The 18,945-nt window shown below is 38.2% G+C and overlaps 2 protein-coding genes across 2 annotated transcripts; one reads left to right on the top strand and one right to left on the bottom strand.

The window, feature by feature from the left end:
- Positions 1–42: 42 nt before the first annotated feature.
- On the bottom strand, positions 43–2,849 carry LOC100258168 (THO complex subunit 4B). Its single transcript, XM_002279188.5, has 3 exons — positions 1,921–2,849; positions 388–456; positions 43–296 (listed from the first exon to the last, which is right to left on the bottom strand). The coding sequence occupies exons 1-3, from the start codon at positions 2,050–2,052 to the stop codon at positions 177–179; spliced, it is 321 nt and encodes a 106-aa protein (XP_002279224.3). The 5' UTR covers positions 2,053–2,849; the 3' UTR covers positions 43–176.
- On the top strand, positions 2,850–18,411 carry LOC100253034 (uncharacterized). The gene is made up of 12 exons (XM_010660296.3): positions 2,850–3,216; positions 3,819–3,924; positions 4,794–5,798; positions 5,889–6,010; positions 6,397–6,549; positions 6,699–7,671; positions 8,495–9,019; positions 9,093–9,134; positions 9,249–9,427; positions 12,969–13,067; positions 13,168–13,293; positions 16,169–18,411. The coding sequence occupies exons 1-12, from the start codon at positions 3,085–3,087 to the stop codon at positions 17,945–17,947; spliced, it is 5,241 nt and encodes a 1,746-aa protein (XP_010658598.1). The 5' UTR covers positions 2,850–3,084; the 3' UTR covers positions 17,948–18,411.
- Positions 18,412–18,945: the final 534 nt, after the last annotated feature.

The following is an 18,945-nucleotide window of genomic DNA, read 5'->3' as shown; positions in this document are numbered from 1 at the left end:
GGCCATGTTCCTCGATTATAAAAAAAAAAAAAAAAAAAAAAAAAAAGAAAAAGAAAAAGATAATGCAAAGAAACAAGAGATGAATGTGGTAAAGATCAGAAAAGTGCATACCTTCTGAAAAAGCCTTTTGGTTTTCCCATTATGCCATTTGTAGTTGGCTGCACAACTGCAGGAGCCTAGAAATTTGCTCCTATAAGATCTATTTTCTGTGGCTTACCATCAAGCTGAACATTGTTGTATCTCTTAATGGCTGCTAGAGCATCTGTCTGACGCAAAAAGACAACTTCGCCTGTCCCCTATGAGAAACAATCTTTCTAAGCCACTTACAGAGAAAAAAAAGAGGCTACTACAATAAAGGACTAAGCTAACCCAAAGCCCCCAAGATACCTTTGATATTCCACTCTTATCATAATGGATTGAGTATTGTTTCAGTTCACCAACCTCGGAAAAGAGCTCCTGAAAAGAACTGAGTGAATGTTGTGTAATCATTGTTAACGTCATTATCTTTTATAGGTGATAATGATGTAATTATACAATCTTAACTCTTTATATTGAGTGAAAAAGTTATATGACTTGCAAAAGAATAGCCAAACGGCATAACAAAATTATAAAGTTTGCATTAGAAAACTGATAAAGAGATGGCAAGCAATGTTGAAGTCATTATCATCACAAGAATTTAAATCCACAAGAAAGTGAACATGCATCTGTACTATGTACAGTTCTAGAGCTCTGAAGCCAGCTCACAGTTTTGGTTCCTGCAATGCATCAACAACTTGAAAATGATAAATTATTTTTTGAAATGCGTTATTTAGAGGCATGTGATGTGCCTATCTGAAAATTTAAATCCACAAGAAAGTGAACATGCATCTGTACTATGTACAGTGCTAGAGCTCTGAAGCCAGCTCAAAGTTGCAATGCATCAACAACTTGAAAATGATATATCATTTTTTGAAATGCGTTATTTAGAGGCATGTAATGTGCCTATCTGAAAATTCAAGGGCATTTGTGTTTTGAGTCTTGTTGGATAATCTGTTCAGAGAAGTATTTCAGCAAAACTAGCATTGCTCCTGAAACTTGACCTATTCCATTTTATTAAGCCTTTCAATGATATTATTAACAAACAGCAATAATACTGCCATGGGATGCACTTTTTCCATCTTACCAACATTACCACTCTACGACGCACCACTTCATCATTCTGTGAGACACTACTTCTCTTCCACCATTGCAGCTCATATCCACTTTTCCTACATTGCATCCAATCCACCAACCACCATGACCATTGTCAAACCACCATTCTCCCCCATGAATTCTCTCGCTCAGATGCTGTTAGGCATGTTTAGCTCCATCCACTAGTCTAACAAACCTGTCTTGCTTTAAGTTTTCCCCTTGCTTTAAGTTTTCCCAATATCACTTCATCTGATTGCTAAGTGTAGGAAAAGAAAAATATCAAAATTTTGACTCCTTAAGTTTTCATTATTTATAATGTTAAAATGAAGGACTCCATTAAACCGAGCCAAATACAAATATTTAGCATAGTTGAGTTTGGTTTTTCAATTTACTTTCAGGAACAACAACAAAACCCAAAAAGGAATTGAGACTACATTGGTTTTCCTTTTCCTTTTCTTTTTCTTTTCCTTCCTCCATTTTATCATAAGACAAAGGTAAATGAATTCATCCTTCTTACAAATCTACCCAAGAAATACACAATAAGCATTAAAAACCACATATGGTCAATCATAAAATCTATATCAAAGAAGCCAACAGCCAAATCATAAATAAACCAACCGACCCACATATAGTTCATTCATCTACCAAAGATATTCACTCATAAATAGACAATCACGCTCAATAAAGAACACTTCTACTGGGACCGATTCAAAATTTAAGGGACATCAATAACAACAACAACAAAAATACCTTAATGTCATCATTAGAAACACCGTACTCTAAGTTCGAAATATACAGCTTGGTACCAGTCTCCATTGTAGACACTCCACCTGTAAACACTTCCTGCTTCCATGCTGCTTCCAGCACTTGAAAAACCTGCATTGCACTCAGTAACACAACACATTGTCATTTTTGTTGTCTATCTCAACCAAAAAAGGGACACAAAGAAAATGCAAAGAACAAGTAGAACAGAAAACAGAAGCCGTAGGACACCTTCGTTTCTTCTGAGAAAAAGGAAATGCAGGAAAATGAGATAAATCGAAAAATTCAAAGACCCCCAGTAAAGACTCTCGACACAGTAAGTCAGTTAATTCGAGGCTTCTGCTTTTCAGAAGCAAAACCAAACAGGAAGTAGTCTCATCAAATGCAAAAGAATAAAACAACAAAACCCCCCCTAATTGACCGGGGCAACCGAATACGGCGTCGTTCTGAGCAGTTCGCGGTTCCCGAAACGGCGAGCTGGGCCGGGGCCGGGACCGGAACCTATGCCTCTGACATTGCTGCTAACTCCTGCGGATTTCTTCTTATTTCTGATGATTTCATCGAGAGACATGTCCAGCGGATCAGGCATTTTGGCAATCTGGCAATCAAACACAAAGGTTGGGATGTTAGGGGTTTTGCAGAATCGCATTCGAATTCAGGCGTTGGTGGGGGATTTTCTTTTGGAGGCACAGAGTTTCGTGAAACCTGGCTAGGGATTGGACGCGTGGCATGGCCGGTCTGACCCACCACCCCAGCCTGGCTTCACTGTCCTCCCAGAATTATAGGATTTATTTGTATCAAAAATCAAGTATCGTTGAATTTATTATTTTATTATAAAACCAACCAATTTTTTAATTAACAAAAATATATATTTTCGTCAATATATATAAATGTACGCATTCAACGGTCGGTGGCGATTGTCAAACGTTGAAGGGTGGACTGGCGCAAGAAAAAGGACACTGTGCGTGATACCAGGATCAAGACAAGGGCATTCCAGTAATTGCTCCTATTACGGCCGCCCCAAAATTCGTTTTCTTGATTCTCGATTTCGGAGACCAAAATTTCCTCTGCGTTTAGCTACTGTGCCTTACCCGCAAAATTCCAATTCTAGAGGAGAGAAAAAAGGAAGGAAGAAAGAAAGAAGAGAGGGAAATGGAGGCGAACCTGGAGGTGAGGCCCAAACCCACTGCCTCCGCTACTGCACCATCAAACCCTAGCTCTGACCTCTCCAACAAATCCGCCAAACACAGAGAAGAAGGCGAGCTATCTTCGTCAGAAGACGACGTATCATCTCCCAAAACCCTAGTTCCCTCCTTTTTTTTCTTCTTTCTTTTTTTGTTCTTTGACTTTTGATGTGTTTTCTTGATGAATTTTACATGCGGTCGATTTCTCTCCTCTGCCCTCCTTTTGGTTGCTGAGAAAACGAGGAAAGGGGCAGGGAATTGATGAGAGAAAATCGTATCAGTTGAGGAGAATATTTGAGTGGAGTGTTTTGGGTTTTCAAGTTCCCAAGGTTCAGAATTTTGATTTTATTTTATTCTTTGTTCTTGAATTCTCTTAGCAACGATTATTTCAGTGATATTGTGATTTAATGTGATAATAAAAGGTTTATTGGCAAATCTGTCCATTCGATTGTTAGTGTGTTTTCTACTATGTGGCATTAGAGTCTGTTATTTTCTTTATTTTGTGTGTTTTTGCATTTGTTTCCTTTGTAATGGCCAATTATTTCTGATTCAGTATGATGAATTTGCGTTTTATGCAATTTTACTTAAGCCAGTTTAGTAGAATCCTGGAATTTTTGTTGGGCTATCTTTTCTTTCTGCATTTTAGAAATATTATTACTAAACATGTATTTTGTTCTTATATGACTTTACTCAATACTGCAGGGACTTCCCTCTTCCTCACCGGCGCCATCTGTTGGTGCCACAGTCCCTCCAGTGGAGCCCATCTTAGTTGCTCCTTCGAACAAAAACACCCAAGGCACTAAGGCGGGTAGGTATCGTTAGCCATTTCACAGGGAAGACTTGAACTCTTTAATTTGTTTAATTTTATTATTTCTGTCCCTTGGTGTACGGATCCTTTCTGGGGGAGTGTTACTTCGCCAAGTTCATTTCACAGTTCCTTCTTTGCTCTCTCTCATAATATTTTGTGAGATGATGGTTTTGGATGGATAGGGCATTACTAGTAATGGGTGGAAATAAAATATATTGGCCGGTTGGTATCTCAGCTGTTGTCATGAATAATTTAGTGATTTGCAGTGAATTGAGTTGAAAGAGGGAAAAATTGGAGCGAAGAAAGAAGAGATGGTGAAAAAGAAAAGAGCAGCTTGTGATAAAAACCTTCTTTGGACTTTCCTCTAAAGCTTCTGGAGTTGGTCTTTGTCTCAATCTTCAGATGATGAAATTGGACGTATTAAATTTTTTATGTTGTAATTATTACATAGATACATGCAACATATTGACATGGAAAGAGTGGAATCACTATATCTATCTGCTTATGGGTACTTCATACATTTGTATATAAAAATATACAGAAGCCTGTGTACTCATTCTGCAGATTCTTGAGGTTTATTGTTTTTAAATTAGATTTCTCTGACACTCCTGTCACCATGCACCCACTTCTCTAGCTCCATGATATGGGCATTTAGTTGGAAGTGCTGCACTTGTGACCATCATAATTCAAGTTAATTTTACCCTAATGTAGAATCTTGTTTCCAGGTTATTTTCATATTGCTTTGCCAAGTGTTATGTTATTTCTTTTGTGTTGGTTTTGGTGTCCATCATCTATTTAATTTTATGACTATTATCCTGTCAGTACTCAGTAGAAGCATTTTTTTTCATGGATTGATATTTACTTCACAGGGAAGTCTGTTTCTGTGAATAATGCTGCAATATCTATTGACATTCAAGCTAGAACATCCATTCAACCAAACTATCATAAGGGTTTTGAAAAAAATCGGGTGCCTTTTAAATCTGGTTCATCTGGATGGTATGGTCCTCCGGGGTCCAACAATAACCTTGTGATAAGCTTCTCAGACAATGACAGTGGCAGTGATTCTGAAGAGTATGGACAAGAGAAGGCTTCAACTCTGGAAACTAAAGGCGATACAGTCAGAGTGGATGGCAATAAAAGAACACCTGCTTCCTCAGTGAGAAAATCAGAAATGTTAGAACGGACCACTGGAACTGAAACTAAAATGGTACCTAAGAAAGTTCCTTTAAGTCGCAGATTCATCCAATCGACAAAAGCCAAAGGATTCAATTCCAGGAATGCTGGACCATTGTTAATTGAGCAAGGATCTCGGGTTGGAAATTTTAGTGCCCTTAACAAAAATTTAGCTAAGCGGGACCGTGAAGTTACACAAGGTGTGTTTCTGAATAATAGTAAACTTCAGGACTTGCGACAGCAGATAGCACTTCGGGAGAGTGAACTGAAGCTTAAGTCTGCCCAGCAGAACAAGGAAATAGTTTCACAGCAAAATAAGGAAACAGTTTCAGGTTCATGTAAGGATAATAACTCGATGAACCTAAACAATAGTACAACTGGCAAAAGCAGATCTACTTCTATTGACATTCAACAGTTAGAACCAAAAGAACCTGATGGTAAACGTTTAAAAGTCAGTGGAACATATTCTAGACAGATAAATTCAAATTTAGATGACCGACACGATGTACCTGCTGCAAAATCCCTGTTAGGATTAAAAGAGCCAGCATCACAGAGTAGTGGCCTTCTGGATAGGGACAAGATTGATCATAGCTATTGTGAGAAAGAAGTTCCTGCCAACAGGACACAATCAAGCATTGTTAAATGGAAAAAGCAAGATGAGAAGCGGCCAGCTGTTTCTTTGGAAAATCTTCGTAAAAATGGTTGGTATTTTGTTTATTTTTTTTCCCAAATATCATCCTGTACCACACTTCTGAGGTGCCTAAGAAAAAGGGTTCATTATGGCTCTGCAGGTGCTGACAATATTGGTGATAGCCAGTCAGACAGGAATGCTAGACAGGTGGATCGTTTAGTAGTGTTAAACCAAACTGTACCATTGGCAAATATGGCTTCCAATGCTTCCCCAAAGAGATCTGTAAGTTAATGGTCCCAGAACTTGATGAGTCTTGCTTAATGTTTCTGACATTGATCTCCCACAGCTGTATGCTTGGCCTATTTGATTTCCTATCCTATCTGCTTCAATAATAAACTCATTTTTTCTGTCACAGCCTACTTGTGAGAATCATTTGCATGTTGATTAGTACTCTATGATTGAATTTCAGTGAAGATTGTCTACAAACTTGAGGGAGTTCTGATTCTTTGGTTTGGAGCATCAAGCTTCATGTTCCTTAGAAATGGCAACTTGCCATGCTGAAATCGAATATGAATTTGTGTAACTCATAAATGTCAGAATTTTAATAACTTCATTGTTTCAAAAAAAATTTAAGGGTTATTTTATTGTACTATTTTCTAACTTTGCAGAATGTTGCTGGGTTCAATTGTCCTAGTGGAGTTGATGCACATCATCCACCAAACAAAATGACATGCCAACACAATTTAATGAGAAGCAATGGTTATGGGGAGGCCATATCCAATAATAAGAAACTGGAGTCCAGGTCTAACAGTATATGTCAGGTATGCTTGCTCCAGGTTCCAGATAGCAAGTTGGAGACGTCTAATGTATATCTATAAGTTTTATTTGTGGTTTTTTTTTACCGTTTAATGAATTGTTCTGTCTTTTTGTTTCAATAATGACTGATTTCTTTTTATTTCCTTTATGCTAGACATCTCTTAACAATGCAAATCTCTGGAATTGTTTGAATGATATAAACATTTCTGGACATAATAACATGGACATACAGTCATTAGTTGAAATTGAGGAATTGCAAGACAAGGAGCTGGAGGAAGCTCAAGAGCAAAGGCGCAAGTGTGAAATTGAAGAAAGAAATGCCCTTAAAGCTTATCGTAAAGCCCAAAGGGCCTTGATTGAGGCTAATGCTAGATGCACTTATCTCTATCGCAAAAGGGAAATGTTTTCAGCACAGTTTCGATCTTTAACTATGGAGGATTCCAGTTTATTTTGGACCTCTAGGCAGCATGAACATGCTGCAATCGGGTTGAATTCCTCAAATAACATGTCTGAGTTTGACCTGGCTCAAATACCCATGTCGAGCAATCTGATTCAGACTAAGTTTGATGGTTTTAACAATCCAGGTTATGATTCAAACATCCAGAGTGTAGATGGTGTACCATTCACCAAGCCTTATCAGCATGTTGATGGACAAAATTTGGGGTCTGAACCATGTAGTGAACCTGATGCTAGTACATCAGAGTTATTGCCTCGTAAGGGTAGCAGTGCTGCAAATAGATTGTGCTCTCCATCCAATGATCCAAATATTTCTGCAGATGAAGATGAAGACGCATTTCCATTTGAACATGAGTCTGTTCAGCCCAATGCAGAGTCTTGGAGAAAAGAGGCTGTTTCAGAAGAAAGGGAAAAGGAAATAAACGAGCTGAACACAAAATTTGCTACTGATAGCCCTGAGGATTCTTTACTCCTGGAAGCAACTTTAAGGTCTGAACTATTTGCACGGCTGGGAGTGAGAACTTTGTCGAAGAACAGTGGACATGATTACGATATCGAACCTGCAGTTGATAGGGAGGTTGAGGATAATGTTGGAAGGGACAAAACTCAGATGAGGATGCGGAACATACCATTTTCCGATGCAGAGAAAACCCAACAGTTGGATCTTGGAGGTAACTAACTTTTAAGAAAATCTTGTTCAGCCTTTTGGTAAGAGCTTGATTGATCGTTCAAGATGATTAAATTAATTTTGGTTTCTCAACTGTTGGTCCTTTTGGATTATAAGTTTCTGTTCTTGGTTCTTTGTTTGAGATCTGCATGCAATGTGTTAAATTAAATTAAAGTTGAAATTTATGTTATCTTGAACACAAATTTGATGATTCATGTTTGTCAGACTCCTAGGGTGTATTTTTACTTTTATCCTTTTCCTTTTCATTCATTTTCATTTCTGTCCATTATGCCAATCACCAGTTCTTTGTACTCTTCTATGGGGAATACCTTTTTTTAACCCTCTTTTGTAGTTTTTCTTAAGGACATTCACTAATTATCTAATGTGATCAAGTTGAAGAACAATAGGACAAGGGTTTGCAAACATGGGTTTGATCTTTTGTAAACAGTGAATTTGGTTCCTGCATTCATGCACTCATGATTGAATGCAAGGTTTGAGATCTGGTGCTTCGATAATTGACAACCTAATCTCATGCTACCTTGCTGTGTGCTTAATCTGATATTCTGAAGTAAAAATGATTCTGTTTCTCAATAATATTACCCCAAGTTTAATAGACTTCAAAAGTTATGACTATATTTCCTTGTTTGCTTAACATGTGGCCATAGGTGAGAATTATGTATTGATATCCTGAACTGTGATAATCCATTTTTTGATATTTCCATTCAGTTTCAATCTATCTTCTATCACTCAATAAGTGGTTTTATTATATACATTTTTTTTTTTTAATTTATGTATAATATTTTTTTCATCTTCATGTATTTATTTAGGTGCTGGTAGGCCAGAAACAAGTATCTCTGAGATTCCTGTTGAGATTGACCGCCAGTGCTATGAAAAGTTTTCTGGTAACAATGAATTTCAGCCCACTGATGATCCTAAGGATAAATTCTCTAAAAGAGAAGTTCACCAGTCAACAACCTCTGTTACCTTTTCACCCCCTTTTGTTCTAAGAAGTGCATTTGGTCACATGAAAGTTACATCCCTAATCAGTTCTCTAGGATTACATACTAGGGATCAGCAGAATGGCATTGATAATGCTTACAATGAAGAGGATGTCAGTGTCAGATCCAACAAAATCCTGCCTAGCGTTTGGACAGCAAGTTCAACATTGGATACTGTTAGAGATGGCTTTGGAGAAGCTGGCTCTTATACCTGCAATCTTGCAGTTGACCCATTTTGGCCTCTTTGCATGTATGAGCTTCGAGGAAAGTGCAACAACGAAGAATGTGTTTGGCAACATGTGAAAGACTATACTAACAACAATATGAATCAGCATGATGAGTCGGATAATGCTGGTATGAACATTCCCTACAAATTTTAGAGATCCATTTTTCATGCTTATATCATTCTTTAAATCTTCTTGTGCAGATTGGCATCTTGGATTGTCATCACATCAAGGAAAATTTGAAGGTGCAACAGAACCTTCCTAGTTTCTTGCTTGTTGGATTGTGTTGGATGCACCTACTTATCTTGTTTACTTAGATATTCTTCATGCTGATTTGCACTCATATGAATCTGTTCCAGCTTGGTGTATTTCCCAATGTGGACAGAAGTGTTTCAGTACTATCTTAGCTGTATCAAGTTTGCTTCAAAAAGATTTTCCTGTAGATCAGCCACTCTATCATGGAAGTGATGGCCGCCTGGAGGTTCATGGAAGTTGGAATAGGCAGTCATTGTATATCCAACCTAGAAATGGCGTAGTGGTTTGTCTACTGATTCTGTTTTATGTTCATTTATTGGTCTGATCTCTTTTATGACTATGATGTTTTGTGTGCATTACAACCATGGTCGTAATTATCCTGGATATGCCGATATCTCCATCAATATCTCCAATATCTACTAAGTGTTGACATACATATCATGTAATTGTTATCCAAATCCATGGTTTATTGCTATTTTTTCTTTGCCATTTTTCTAAACTGATGTTGACTTTATCTCCATATTGTCACAACCTTGATACGAGGATCAGTTCTGATATTTTATGCCCTGTTTGCAACTTCCAGCAGATGTTTACAAAATTAATTAGAATACTTTGCTCTTGAGACCCAATCTCCTGGTGGTAAGTGCTTGTTCAGTGTTGACTCAAAAACCTTTGAGATTTTGATCGAGGAGGTCAAAGGGAAGGTGCTTGGGGAAATTTGTGAGAAGGGGTTGAGACTTGTTGCGTTATTAAGGATGGGGAACCCTTTAGAAAGGTTTGGGTGGAAGAGGGTAGACATTATTTGTTAGAGTTACACAGCAATAGAGCAGGCTGGTTTTTGTTTTGCTCTGTGTGGTCTGTGGAAGAAAAAAAGTTTTCTTTGGTGTTTCCTGAAGGAAGAGGTTTTCTAAGGGGATGGAAGATTTTGTCCAGAAAGCTAAGAAGTCTCATCTCAGTGTTTCCTCAGCCCTGCGGAGAGATGAGGAGCCTTTTGCTTCGTCTAGGAAGGTATTGGTCCCTAGTGAGGGCGACAAAAGGAAAAAGGGTTTGTTAGCAGAGGTGCGGTCATGTAGTTTTGCTGAGCATTGTAATACCGTATGGATTGAAGTGGAAAAAGAGTTGCTAGACAAAAATAAGGAATTTCTTAAAAGAAGCCTTGTAGGAAGATTTGGGTGGGGAGGAGGGGGGGGGGCTAGACCTTAGTAGTGTCTTGAGAAAATGGGCACAGTCTTGCTGGAAGTACAGGGAAGCTCCATTTGGCTTTGTTAGGAGGGCTTCTCATCCTTTTTGAGTTTGAAGGTGGTGGTGAATCTGAGAGGGTTATTCACTTGGGTGTGAAATGGTTCAATGGTAAAAGTTTGTTCTTGGAGTGGTGGAACCCCTCGATTGGGTGTCTCAAGGAGGATAGGGACGATAGTGAAGTTTGGGTGAGAATCATGGGTCTTCCCTTGCATCTTTGGGGGAAAGCCTTTCCTAAAAGACTAAGAGAAGCTTGTGGGAGTTTTGTGGCCGTTGATGAAGACACGACAAAGCGAAGGAATCTGCAGTGGGCCAAAGTTCTGGTTAGGATTAAAGGGCAGAAGATTCCAAGTTCGTTGCAGGTGGTGGTAGATACCTCTATTTTTGCGATTCCGTTGTGATGGGAGGTTCCTCCTTGGTGGAGCGAGGTGGGGCCTTCTCTGAGTTATGGATGGGGGACTGGAGAAGAAGGTGAAGTTGGGTCACGTGCCATAGAGAGAGTAGAAAGAAGGTCCTCTGAAAAGGCAACTTTCCAGATGTCGTTGGAAGACTTGAGGAACCCTGCAGAGGGAGTGTTTCTGCAGTTGAAAGAATGAAAGCTGACATCTTTGTAGTGTCTCTTCCCAAGGCTGATAGGATGGAAACCACAGTAGGTACTGGGCCTAGTGGGACAACCTCAATGAGGTTGTGGGCCTTTCAAATGGGTCGCGTCTCAGTTTCAGCCCTTTGGAGGAAAGGGGGACCAGAAGTCCAGCTTTTGCTGGTGTGGCCCATGGGCTCTCTTTGGGCCAGACCAAAGCTCCTTTTATCTAAAGGAAGCTAGTTTTGTCCGTTAGTGCCCTGACCCTCGTCTTTGGACTCCCTGTGTTTTAAGTGCATGGGAAAGGAGGCAAAGGAAACCTAGGGCTACTGCTTTCTCTTTGGAGCTTTTCGATGACCCTCTCTTAAAGATGGAGGTTCAGGATCTGGTGGAGTGGATTTCGAGGGCAAATGAAGCCCTTTTAAATGAAGCGACTGACTTTCAAGGTAATTACTCCTTTGGGCTCTCTTCTTTTCCAATTGGGCTTTCAGTTCTAGGCGGTAGGGCAGTTGGATTGACAAGGACGGGGCGTCCCTTGGGGTCTCCTTCGGGTTTTCAGTCGCTATGATCGTTGTTCCAGGATGGAAGGCTGTTGGATCTCATGGGGAATGATGAGATGGGTTCTTTGGGGAAGCAAGTGGTGAGTAGGGCTGAGGAAATGGAGGGGGAGGAGGTAAATAAGGCTTTGGAGGAAGGCAATCGGTCGGAGGGGGAGGAGTTTTGCTTTGCGATTATTCTTAGCAAATTTGTTGTGCTTAGTAGTTTTTAGGGAATGTCAGTGTTGGGTTTTGAGAAGGAAATCATTGCTTTGTTGAAGAAAATTGAGGCAAGAAAAGGTCATGGGGTTAAGGTTTCAAAGAGTGGTAGGAAATCTTCATCTTCTCATTTGGAGAGGGAAATCTGGAAGCTTGAATGTTCGGTGAATTACAGTGGCACCGCTATCACAGCCAAGGGAAAAGGGGGGAGCAATGGGGGTCCAGTTTTCTCACTTTGATCTATGGCTTTAGATGGGCTTTCGGGGGGCTTATTGTCTTGGTTTTGTGCTATTTTGTTAGGGGTTTGGGTTTGTTTGTTGTGTGGGTGGTTTGTATTTCCTTTTCCCCTTCCTTCTCTTGCTAGCCTTTAGGCCTTTTTTGTGTACTCTGTGTGTACTTTGGCTGTGCCTTTTGCTAGCAATCTTTAATCTATTCTCTTATTTACCTATCAAAAAGGTTTAGTCATAATCCTCATGCCTTGGATGAAATTGCCTTCCTTGCTGTTGATATGTTATATGTATATTCATGTCATAGTTTTCTAATTAGGGTTAGTAAAATAGTTGCTTTGGATGTTGAAATCTCCTATAAAATATGGATATCCAGTTGTGGTCGTTTTGTACATTTTACCTTTTATTGTTATTTATTTATTTATTATTTGCAATTGTGGCTCTAAATGTATGATCTGTTTCTGATGCTAGGGAGTTTCCAAATTTTGTTACATCTTTTTTCTTCTCTTTTGAGCATGCAACAGTATACAAGTGTCACTGAAGTATTGTTTACTCTCCGCCTGTTATTGTTTAATTCTTCTTTAAAATTTGTGAAAAGATTGCTTGATGATCATGATTGTCTTTATGAAATGACAGCTCTTGGAAATTTACATCGTCTTTCCCTTTAAGTGCTTTTGTTTTGCTGTTCCTTATTCTCTTAATCAAGAAAATAGATTGTTCCCCTTCTGATAAAGAGGGAATGCTTTTTGCTATTGCAAATTTATTTTAATAGGTAAATTTTTGTCTCCATTGGGACTTGAACCTAGAACCTCCCACAAACCCTCCCCATCCCTTTACTACTTGAGCCAGGCCTCAAGGGCTAAAATGATTTGTAGTTATATTTCTCTAGGCCCATGTGGTTATGTTTGTATATCTTCTAGTCCTTAAAGATCTATTATCATATTACAGATGGATAGTTTTCACGTTGTATTGTTTGTACTGCACTTCTATCTATTCTAACTTCCTTCATTGTGTATAACCTAGAATCAAATTAAACAAGGTTTGGCTGATAATGTCCAGTCTCTGGAAATGGCTCTTCTTGTTCTCAATCAGGAGGTTAATAAAGTAGAGGGCATGAAAAAGGTAATTCTGTGAATTGTACTTAAAATGTTAACTCTCAACAGTATAATTATGTTTAGAAACTCCTGTTGTTCTGTTCATCTCAAGTTTCTGAGATTTGCAGGCCCTCTCTGTGCTGTCACGAGCTCTTGAGGCTGATCCAACATCTGTAGCCCTCTGGATTGTTTATCTTCTTATTTACTATAGCAGTCAAAAGACAATTGGAAAGGATGACATGTTCATTTATGCGGTATGTTGTTATTTTTTGCCTTGAACTTATATGGAGTTGTGTTGTGAAAACTATGGGAGTTTCCACGCATGCAGAGACCACCCTTATACAAGTGTTGCTTTCAGTATTATATGACATGTAATAGAATTCTAGAGAAACCTAGCTGCAATTTGGTTCTGTCAGTCGCCCTTATATGCAAAGGTGTCATTGGTAGTTGCTGTTCTCCTCACCTTTTGGAACTTCCTGGTTGCCCATGGCTCTGCTCTGAGATTGATCATGGTTGACTTTTAATAAATGGAACATGGAAAGTTCCCAAATGGAAGTTTTATTATTTTCTCTTAATTTGTATTGTTCTCTCCCTTTGATTGCCCCCAGACCAAAAGTTACTCCAATTTTATGCATTAAAGACATTGATAATGTAGGAGTTGCAGACTTTTTAAGCTTGCATATTTCTGCTAAAGTAACTTGGGTACAAAAATGCATGGGGAACTGTTTGTAATGCTTGGAGTGGGCTGAGATTTGGTGTGAGAGATTATCAAGGGGGGTTGGCAACTTACCATTCCGCAAAAAGAAGGCCACAGTGGCATGGCACTTCAACTCAATGTGGATGCATAAGCAAACCAGTCTTTACTTCAGGCATAGGCTTCTTATCCTACTCTGTCATTATCTAATATTTGTGCAGAGACCTTCTGGTGGATTGACTATTAGACTTTATAACCATTAGCAATGTTACAGCAAAGCCATGTCTGTGTTCAATATAGATCTAGTATTATTTATTTTGAATTTCATTTCAGATTCGTATATTATGCTGTTTTATATTCCAATTAAAGATTAAATCCATTTATCACTAATTACCTAGACATGGTTGTTAGCTCTGTGGGTATTCATTTAGTTGATTTTATTCATCAGTAATATGAAGTTGCTCTTTCAAAATTCAATTTGCAATGGACTTGGGATTTGTTTGTACATATAAGCATATTAAAAAATTGGTGAAGGAAAAGGGTATTTGCTGGTATCACTGTGCACTGTTGTTTCTGTGTTTTTTAATTCTTTAAAATATAAATGTTTACAGTAATTGATAATTTTGAGAGATGAGTTTAATGTGCTTGCTATCTATTTCAAAGCTTCTTAGCAAAGTATACTGTCAGCCCCTGCCACATAGATTTCAGCATTTAAAAGACCAAGGTTGAACCATGATTTTGCAAATTACCTAACTACTGGTTTCTTCAAGTTTGATTGGTTAAACCGATGCTTGATCCTGTTCAGCTTGCACTTTAATCAGAAGTGGATAACTGCTCTCTTTCACTTGGCTTGATAAGAGATGAAAAGTAGATTACTGAATACCATTCCTTTGAGTAATTTTTCAAATAGTACTAGAACCAATTTGAATTGTGATGGAAGAATTTTATTTGAAAGAGCCTTTAGGCTGCTCTACATGCCAGAGCTTTTATTTGTGATTTGATGTCAGCATTTTTGAGCAATGCTAAAAGGGAAAAATTCCAAGTTTTAGCTGCTCATAAGCAGCTTGGTTTTCTTTACAGGCCTAGACTTGAATCTAATTTCAATGTGGTCCTTTAGCTCCTTTGTAGCCAATTCAAGGTTGTAGGTTCACAAGAAAAAGAACTACATATTTTCTGGTAGGCAAATAAGATTATTAAGAGGCACCTAGCAAATAAAGGGAGGTGCAACTCAAGTACATAATGAGTATACAAGTAGCACCTTGAAGCAAAATAAACAAAGGAATGAAAACAAATAGGCACAACACAGGGTTCAGCCCTACTCAAGCTGTCGATAAAATCTAAAAAGGGACAATTTTCCAATTAAGAGACCCCCTCGACCAAGCCAATAGAGATATGAGGAAATAATCTTTTGATAACAGCTTTGATTGCTCTCTCAACATACACCGGAATAAGCTCAATAGAGACATCTATCTACTTGGCCTTCCCAGTGAAACTGCCATGCTAACTAACCTTTTTTTTCTTGTGCAAGGCAAAACCCATGACCCTTCAAACAAGCAAAGATCATAGACCCCTTGGTTAATACCTATTAAAAAAAATAAAAAGACCCCCTGGTTTATCAACTTTTGTTCCGATAGGGCCTTGGGTGGGTTGGGTATCAGAAACCCAATAATACTCAAAGAAACCCTGCTTGGTAAGTAGTTGTGGAGCGTGCTAATTTGTAGAGGAAGGTTATATCCAGTAAATTTAGGGAGGAAGGACGTTTTTGCTCTGGGGAAGGGAGGGAGGCTTTTGGAATGGACCTTTAGAAAGCTATTAGAACAGGTTGGGATGACTTCCAATCCCGAATTAGTCTTTTAGAGGGTAATGATTTTAGGATCAAGTTTTGGCATGTTTTTTGGTGTGTGAAGTCTCTTTCGGGAGATTGTTTTCTACTATAATTCAATATTATTGCAAACAAAAGGCTTAGGTGGCTGATTTGTGGCACGAGGAGAGTAATAGGAGCCTCTGTTGCCTAATATTTGTGAGGAGTTTTCAGGATTGAAAAAAATATTGTTGAGTTGGTTTTGTTGCTTATTCATACTGCTGTTATTTGTGGTGAGAGAAATGATAGGCTGGTGTGGAGGGTTTATAAGAAAGATTGTTTCTCAAATAGATCTTTCTGCAATTTATTGTATTCATGAGCTTTTTCTTCCCAGCTGGGTTGGTGTAGGGTGCATGTGCATTAAAGTTTGTCCATCTGGTAGTGTTTAAGAAATAACTATAACTTAGTTTTCTTTGTATTGAAATTTCTGTTGTCTTTCATTTAATGTTTTTTCTTGTGTTGTTAATGTTTATAGAAATCATAGTGTTCATTTATCTCTTTTATGTTGTTTCATGTTTTCACTGGAGAGCTGAATTGCTTCTGTACGGATACACTTTCTCTTCTTGTTCTCCAGATCAAACACACTGAAGGATCTTATGAACTCTGGCTTATGTTCATCAATAGTCGGGCACAGCTCGATGAACGGTTGGTTGCATATGATACTGCACTCTCAGCACTTTGCCGCCATGCATCTGCTTCTGACAGGGATGCAAAGCATGCTAGTGCATGCATCCTGGACCTGTTTTTGCAGATGATGGGTTGTTTGTGCATGTCCAGGAACATTAGGAAGGCTATCCAGAGAATCTATGGACTCCTTCCATCTGCAACAAATTCTGATGAGCCTCATTCTTTGTCGCTCTCTGATATCCTCACATGTTTAACAATTACTGACAAATGTATTTTCTGGGTTTGCTGTGTGTACTTAGTAATTTACAGGAAACTGCCTGATGACATAGTACAGCGATTTGAATGTGAGAAGGAATTCTTTGCAATATCATGGCCTTCTGTTTGCTTGAGAGCTGATGAGAAGCAGCAGGCTCTAAAGCTGATGGGAACAGCAGTGAATTCTGTTGAGTCATACTTCGATAATGAATCACTTCAAAGTGAAACTACTCTCAGATCAGCACAGCTGTTTGCTCTCAACCATGTTCGGTGTGTAGTGGCAGTCGAGAGCTTAGAATGTGGTAGGAACTTGTTGGATAAATATACAAAATTGTACCCATCCTGCTTAGAACTAGTTCTGATATCAGCACAAACACAGAAGCATGATTTTGGGGGTCTAAATTTTGGGGGGTTTGAAGACGCCTTAAGCAATTGGCCAAAAGAATCCCCTGGAATTCAATGTATCTGGAGTCAATATGCTGAATATGCCCTCCGGAATGGAAGCTTTGATGTTGCAAAAGAAATCATGTCTCGTTGGTATAACTCTGTTTGGAAAGTTCAATGTCCTCAAAATGATAGTTTGAGTGGCACTGATGGCGATAATTCATGCTGCTCCTTGGAATCTGCTTTGGCATCAAATCTGGACATTTCAGTTTTAGGTTCTAGCAAGATGGATGCAATGTTTGGGTTGCTAAATCTTTCCCTCTATAGATTATTCCAAAATGATCTTACTGAAGCCCGCATGATAATTGACAAGTCATTGAAGACTGCTGCTCCTGAGTACTTTAAGCATTGTGTAAGAGAGCATGCCATGTTTATGCTTACTGATGGGTCAGAGTTAAAGGAGGATGCATCTATCAATGGTATGTTGAAAATCCTGAAAGGCTATTTGAGTGTTTCCCAGAATTACCCCGTCTCTGAACCATTATCAAGAAAATTCATTCAGACCATCAAGAAGCCAAGAGTCCAGCAGCTTATTAGTAATATGTTGAGTCCTATGTCATCTGATTTTTCTCTGCTGAACTTGGTTCTTGAAGTATGGCATGGGCAATCTCTCTTACCACAGGAATCTAGTAAGCTAAAGGATCTTGTAGATTTTGTTGAGGCCATTATGGAGATTTCACCTTGCAACTATCAGTTGGCAATGTCTGCGTGTAAGCAGCTGTTAAGCAGAGGCCACAGCTCTGGGGATGCTTCTGCTAGTGTATTATTCTGGGGGAGCTCACTCTTGATTAATGCAATCTCTCAGGCAATCCCAGTAGCACCGGAGTTTATTTGGGTAGAAGCTGCAGGTATTTTGGACAATCTAATGGATAATCAGGTGCTATCCTTGAACTTTCACAAGAGAGCTCTCTCACTATATCCATTTTCCATTAGGCTTTGGAAATCATATCTCATGCTATCCAAGATTACTGGAAACATGGATTCAGTTGTAGCAGCAGCAAAAGAGAAGGGTATTGAACTTGACTAACATCTTTCTGAGTGTAGGAAGAGTGAGAGGTTTGGTTGAATCAGAGAGCCTTCTACTAAAGGCAATTTTGGGTTTGGTGCTGCTTATTAGTAGAAGGGAAAGGCCTTTGATTAATAGTTGATATGCCGAATTAAAATGAAATCAGGAATCCTTCACTGGTGAAGTGATGGGTGTTGCAATCACTATTCAGAGGGTTATGAATCTAGGGAGCCCAAAAAATACACAGGATACAGAGTATATCTAACAGGTTAATAGCTTTCTCGGAGGAATTTAAAGTGTACACAGGCGTGATACTTGGCATCATGTAAATGTCATTCATTTTCCGTCTTGTTTGTGTTGAATAAATGTAGTGGTTTAGCATTGTTGTCAATTCGTTTGGTAGAATGTAATTACTAGTAAGGATTTTGTACTAGTGCCATACGGATGGAAAGAGTTTGATGAGTTCAATTTTTCTAGTTCTTGAATCTTCCGTTGTGCATATGTATTTCTTGATTGGTGTTTACTGGTCACTTCTCAAAAATTGCCCATCCTTTCCTAGAAAAATATATGTTAGAAAAACATGGACATTAACATTTCAGGAAAACCATAATTAATTTTTAAATAATAGTAATTTAAAAATGATAATTGTTAATAATATTTTATTTAAAATAAATTTTAAAAATGATTAAAATTTAATCTTTTAATATGTAAATGTATTAGGTTTTTCATTATAGGCACACATTTATTATTTAATTATAAATACAGTATTTTGAAATACTTTTATTTAATATGTAATTAATTGTATAAATTTTCTTAATTCCAAATTAGTCTTAAAAATAAAAATATTTAAAAAAAATTAAAATTATCAATTATTTCTCACTTAATTTAGAATCTATTTATGTAGTGTATTTACCAAATAAAAAAATTCAAAAAATTATAATTGTGTGTATAGGACAAATAATAAAACTATGACTCATAATATATGGTTTTGATCTATCATTTTTTTTACTGATTAAATC

This window comes from Vitis vinifera, chromosome 13 (assembly GCF_030704535.1).
Source record: "Vitis vinifera cultivar Pinot Noir 40024 chromosome 13, ASM3070453v1".
Taxonomy (NCBI): Eukaryota; Viridiplantae; Streptophyta; class Magnoliopsida; order Vitales; family Vitaceae; genus Vitis; species Vitis vinifera.
The sequence above is the reverse complement of the archived record's forward strand: the minus strand, read 5'-3'. Positions and strand labels throughout refer to the sequence as shown.

Excerpts from the sequence above, each read along its gene's own strand:
- LOC100258168 (XM_002279188.5), bottom strand. The coding sequence starts at position 2,052 with ATGCAGGTTTTTCAAGTGCTGGAAGCAGCATGGAAGCAGGAAGTGTTT. Across the intron at positions 457-1,920 it reads TTTCTAATGATGACATTAAG|GAGCTCTTTTCCGAGGTTGG; the intron begins GTATTTTTGTTG and ends AGTTCTTTTCAG. Across the intron at positions 297-387 it reads ATAAGAGTGGAATATCAAAG|GGGACAGGCGAAGTTGTCTT; the intron begins GTATCTTGGGGG and ends TGTTTCTCATAG.
- LOC100253034 (XM_010660296.3), top strand. The coding sequence starts at position 3,085 with ATGGAGGCGAACCTGGAGGTGAGGCCCAAACCCACTGCCTCCGCTACT. Across the intron at positions 5,799-5,888 it reads GGAAAATCTTCGTAAAAATG|GTGCTGACAATATTGGTGAT; the intron begins GTTGGTATTTTG and ends ATGGCTCTGCAG. Across the intron at positions 9,428-12,968 it reads AACCTAGAAATGGCGTAGTG|AATCAAATTAAACAAGGTTT; the intron begins GTTTGTCTACTG and ends TGTATAACCTAG.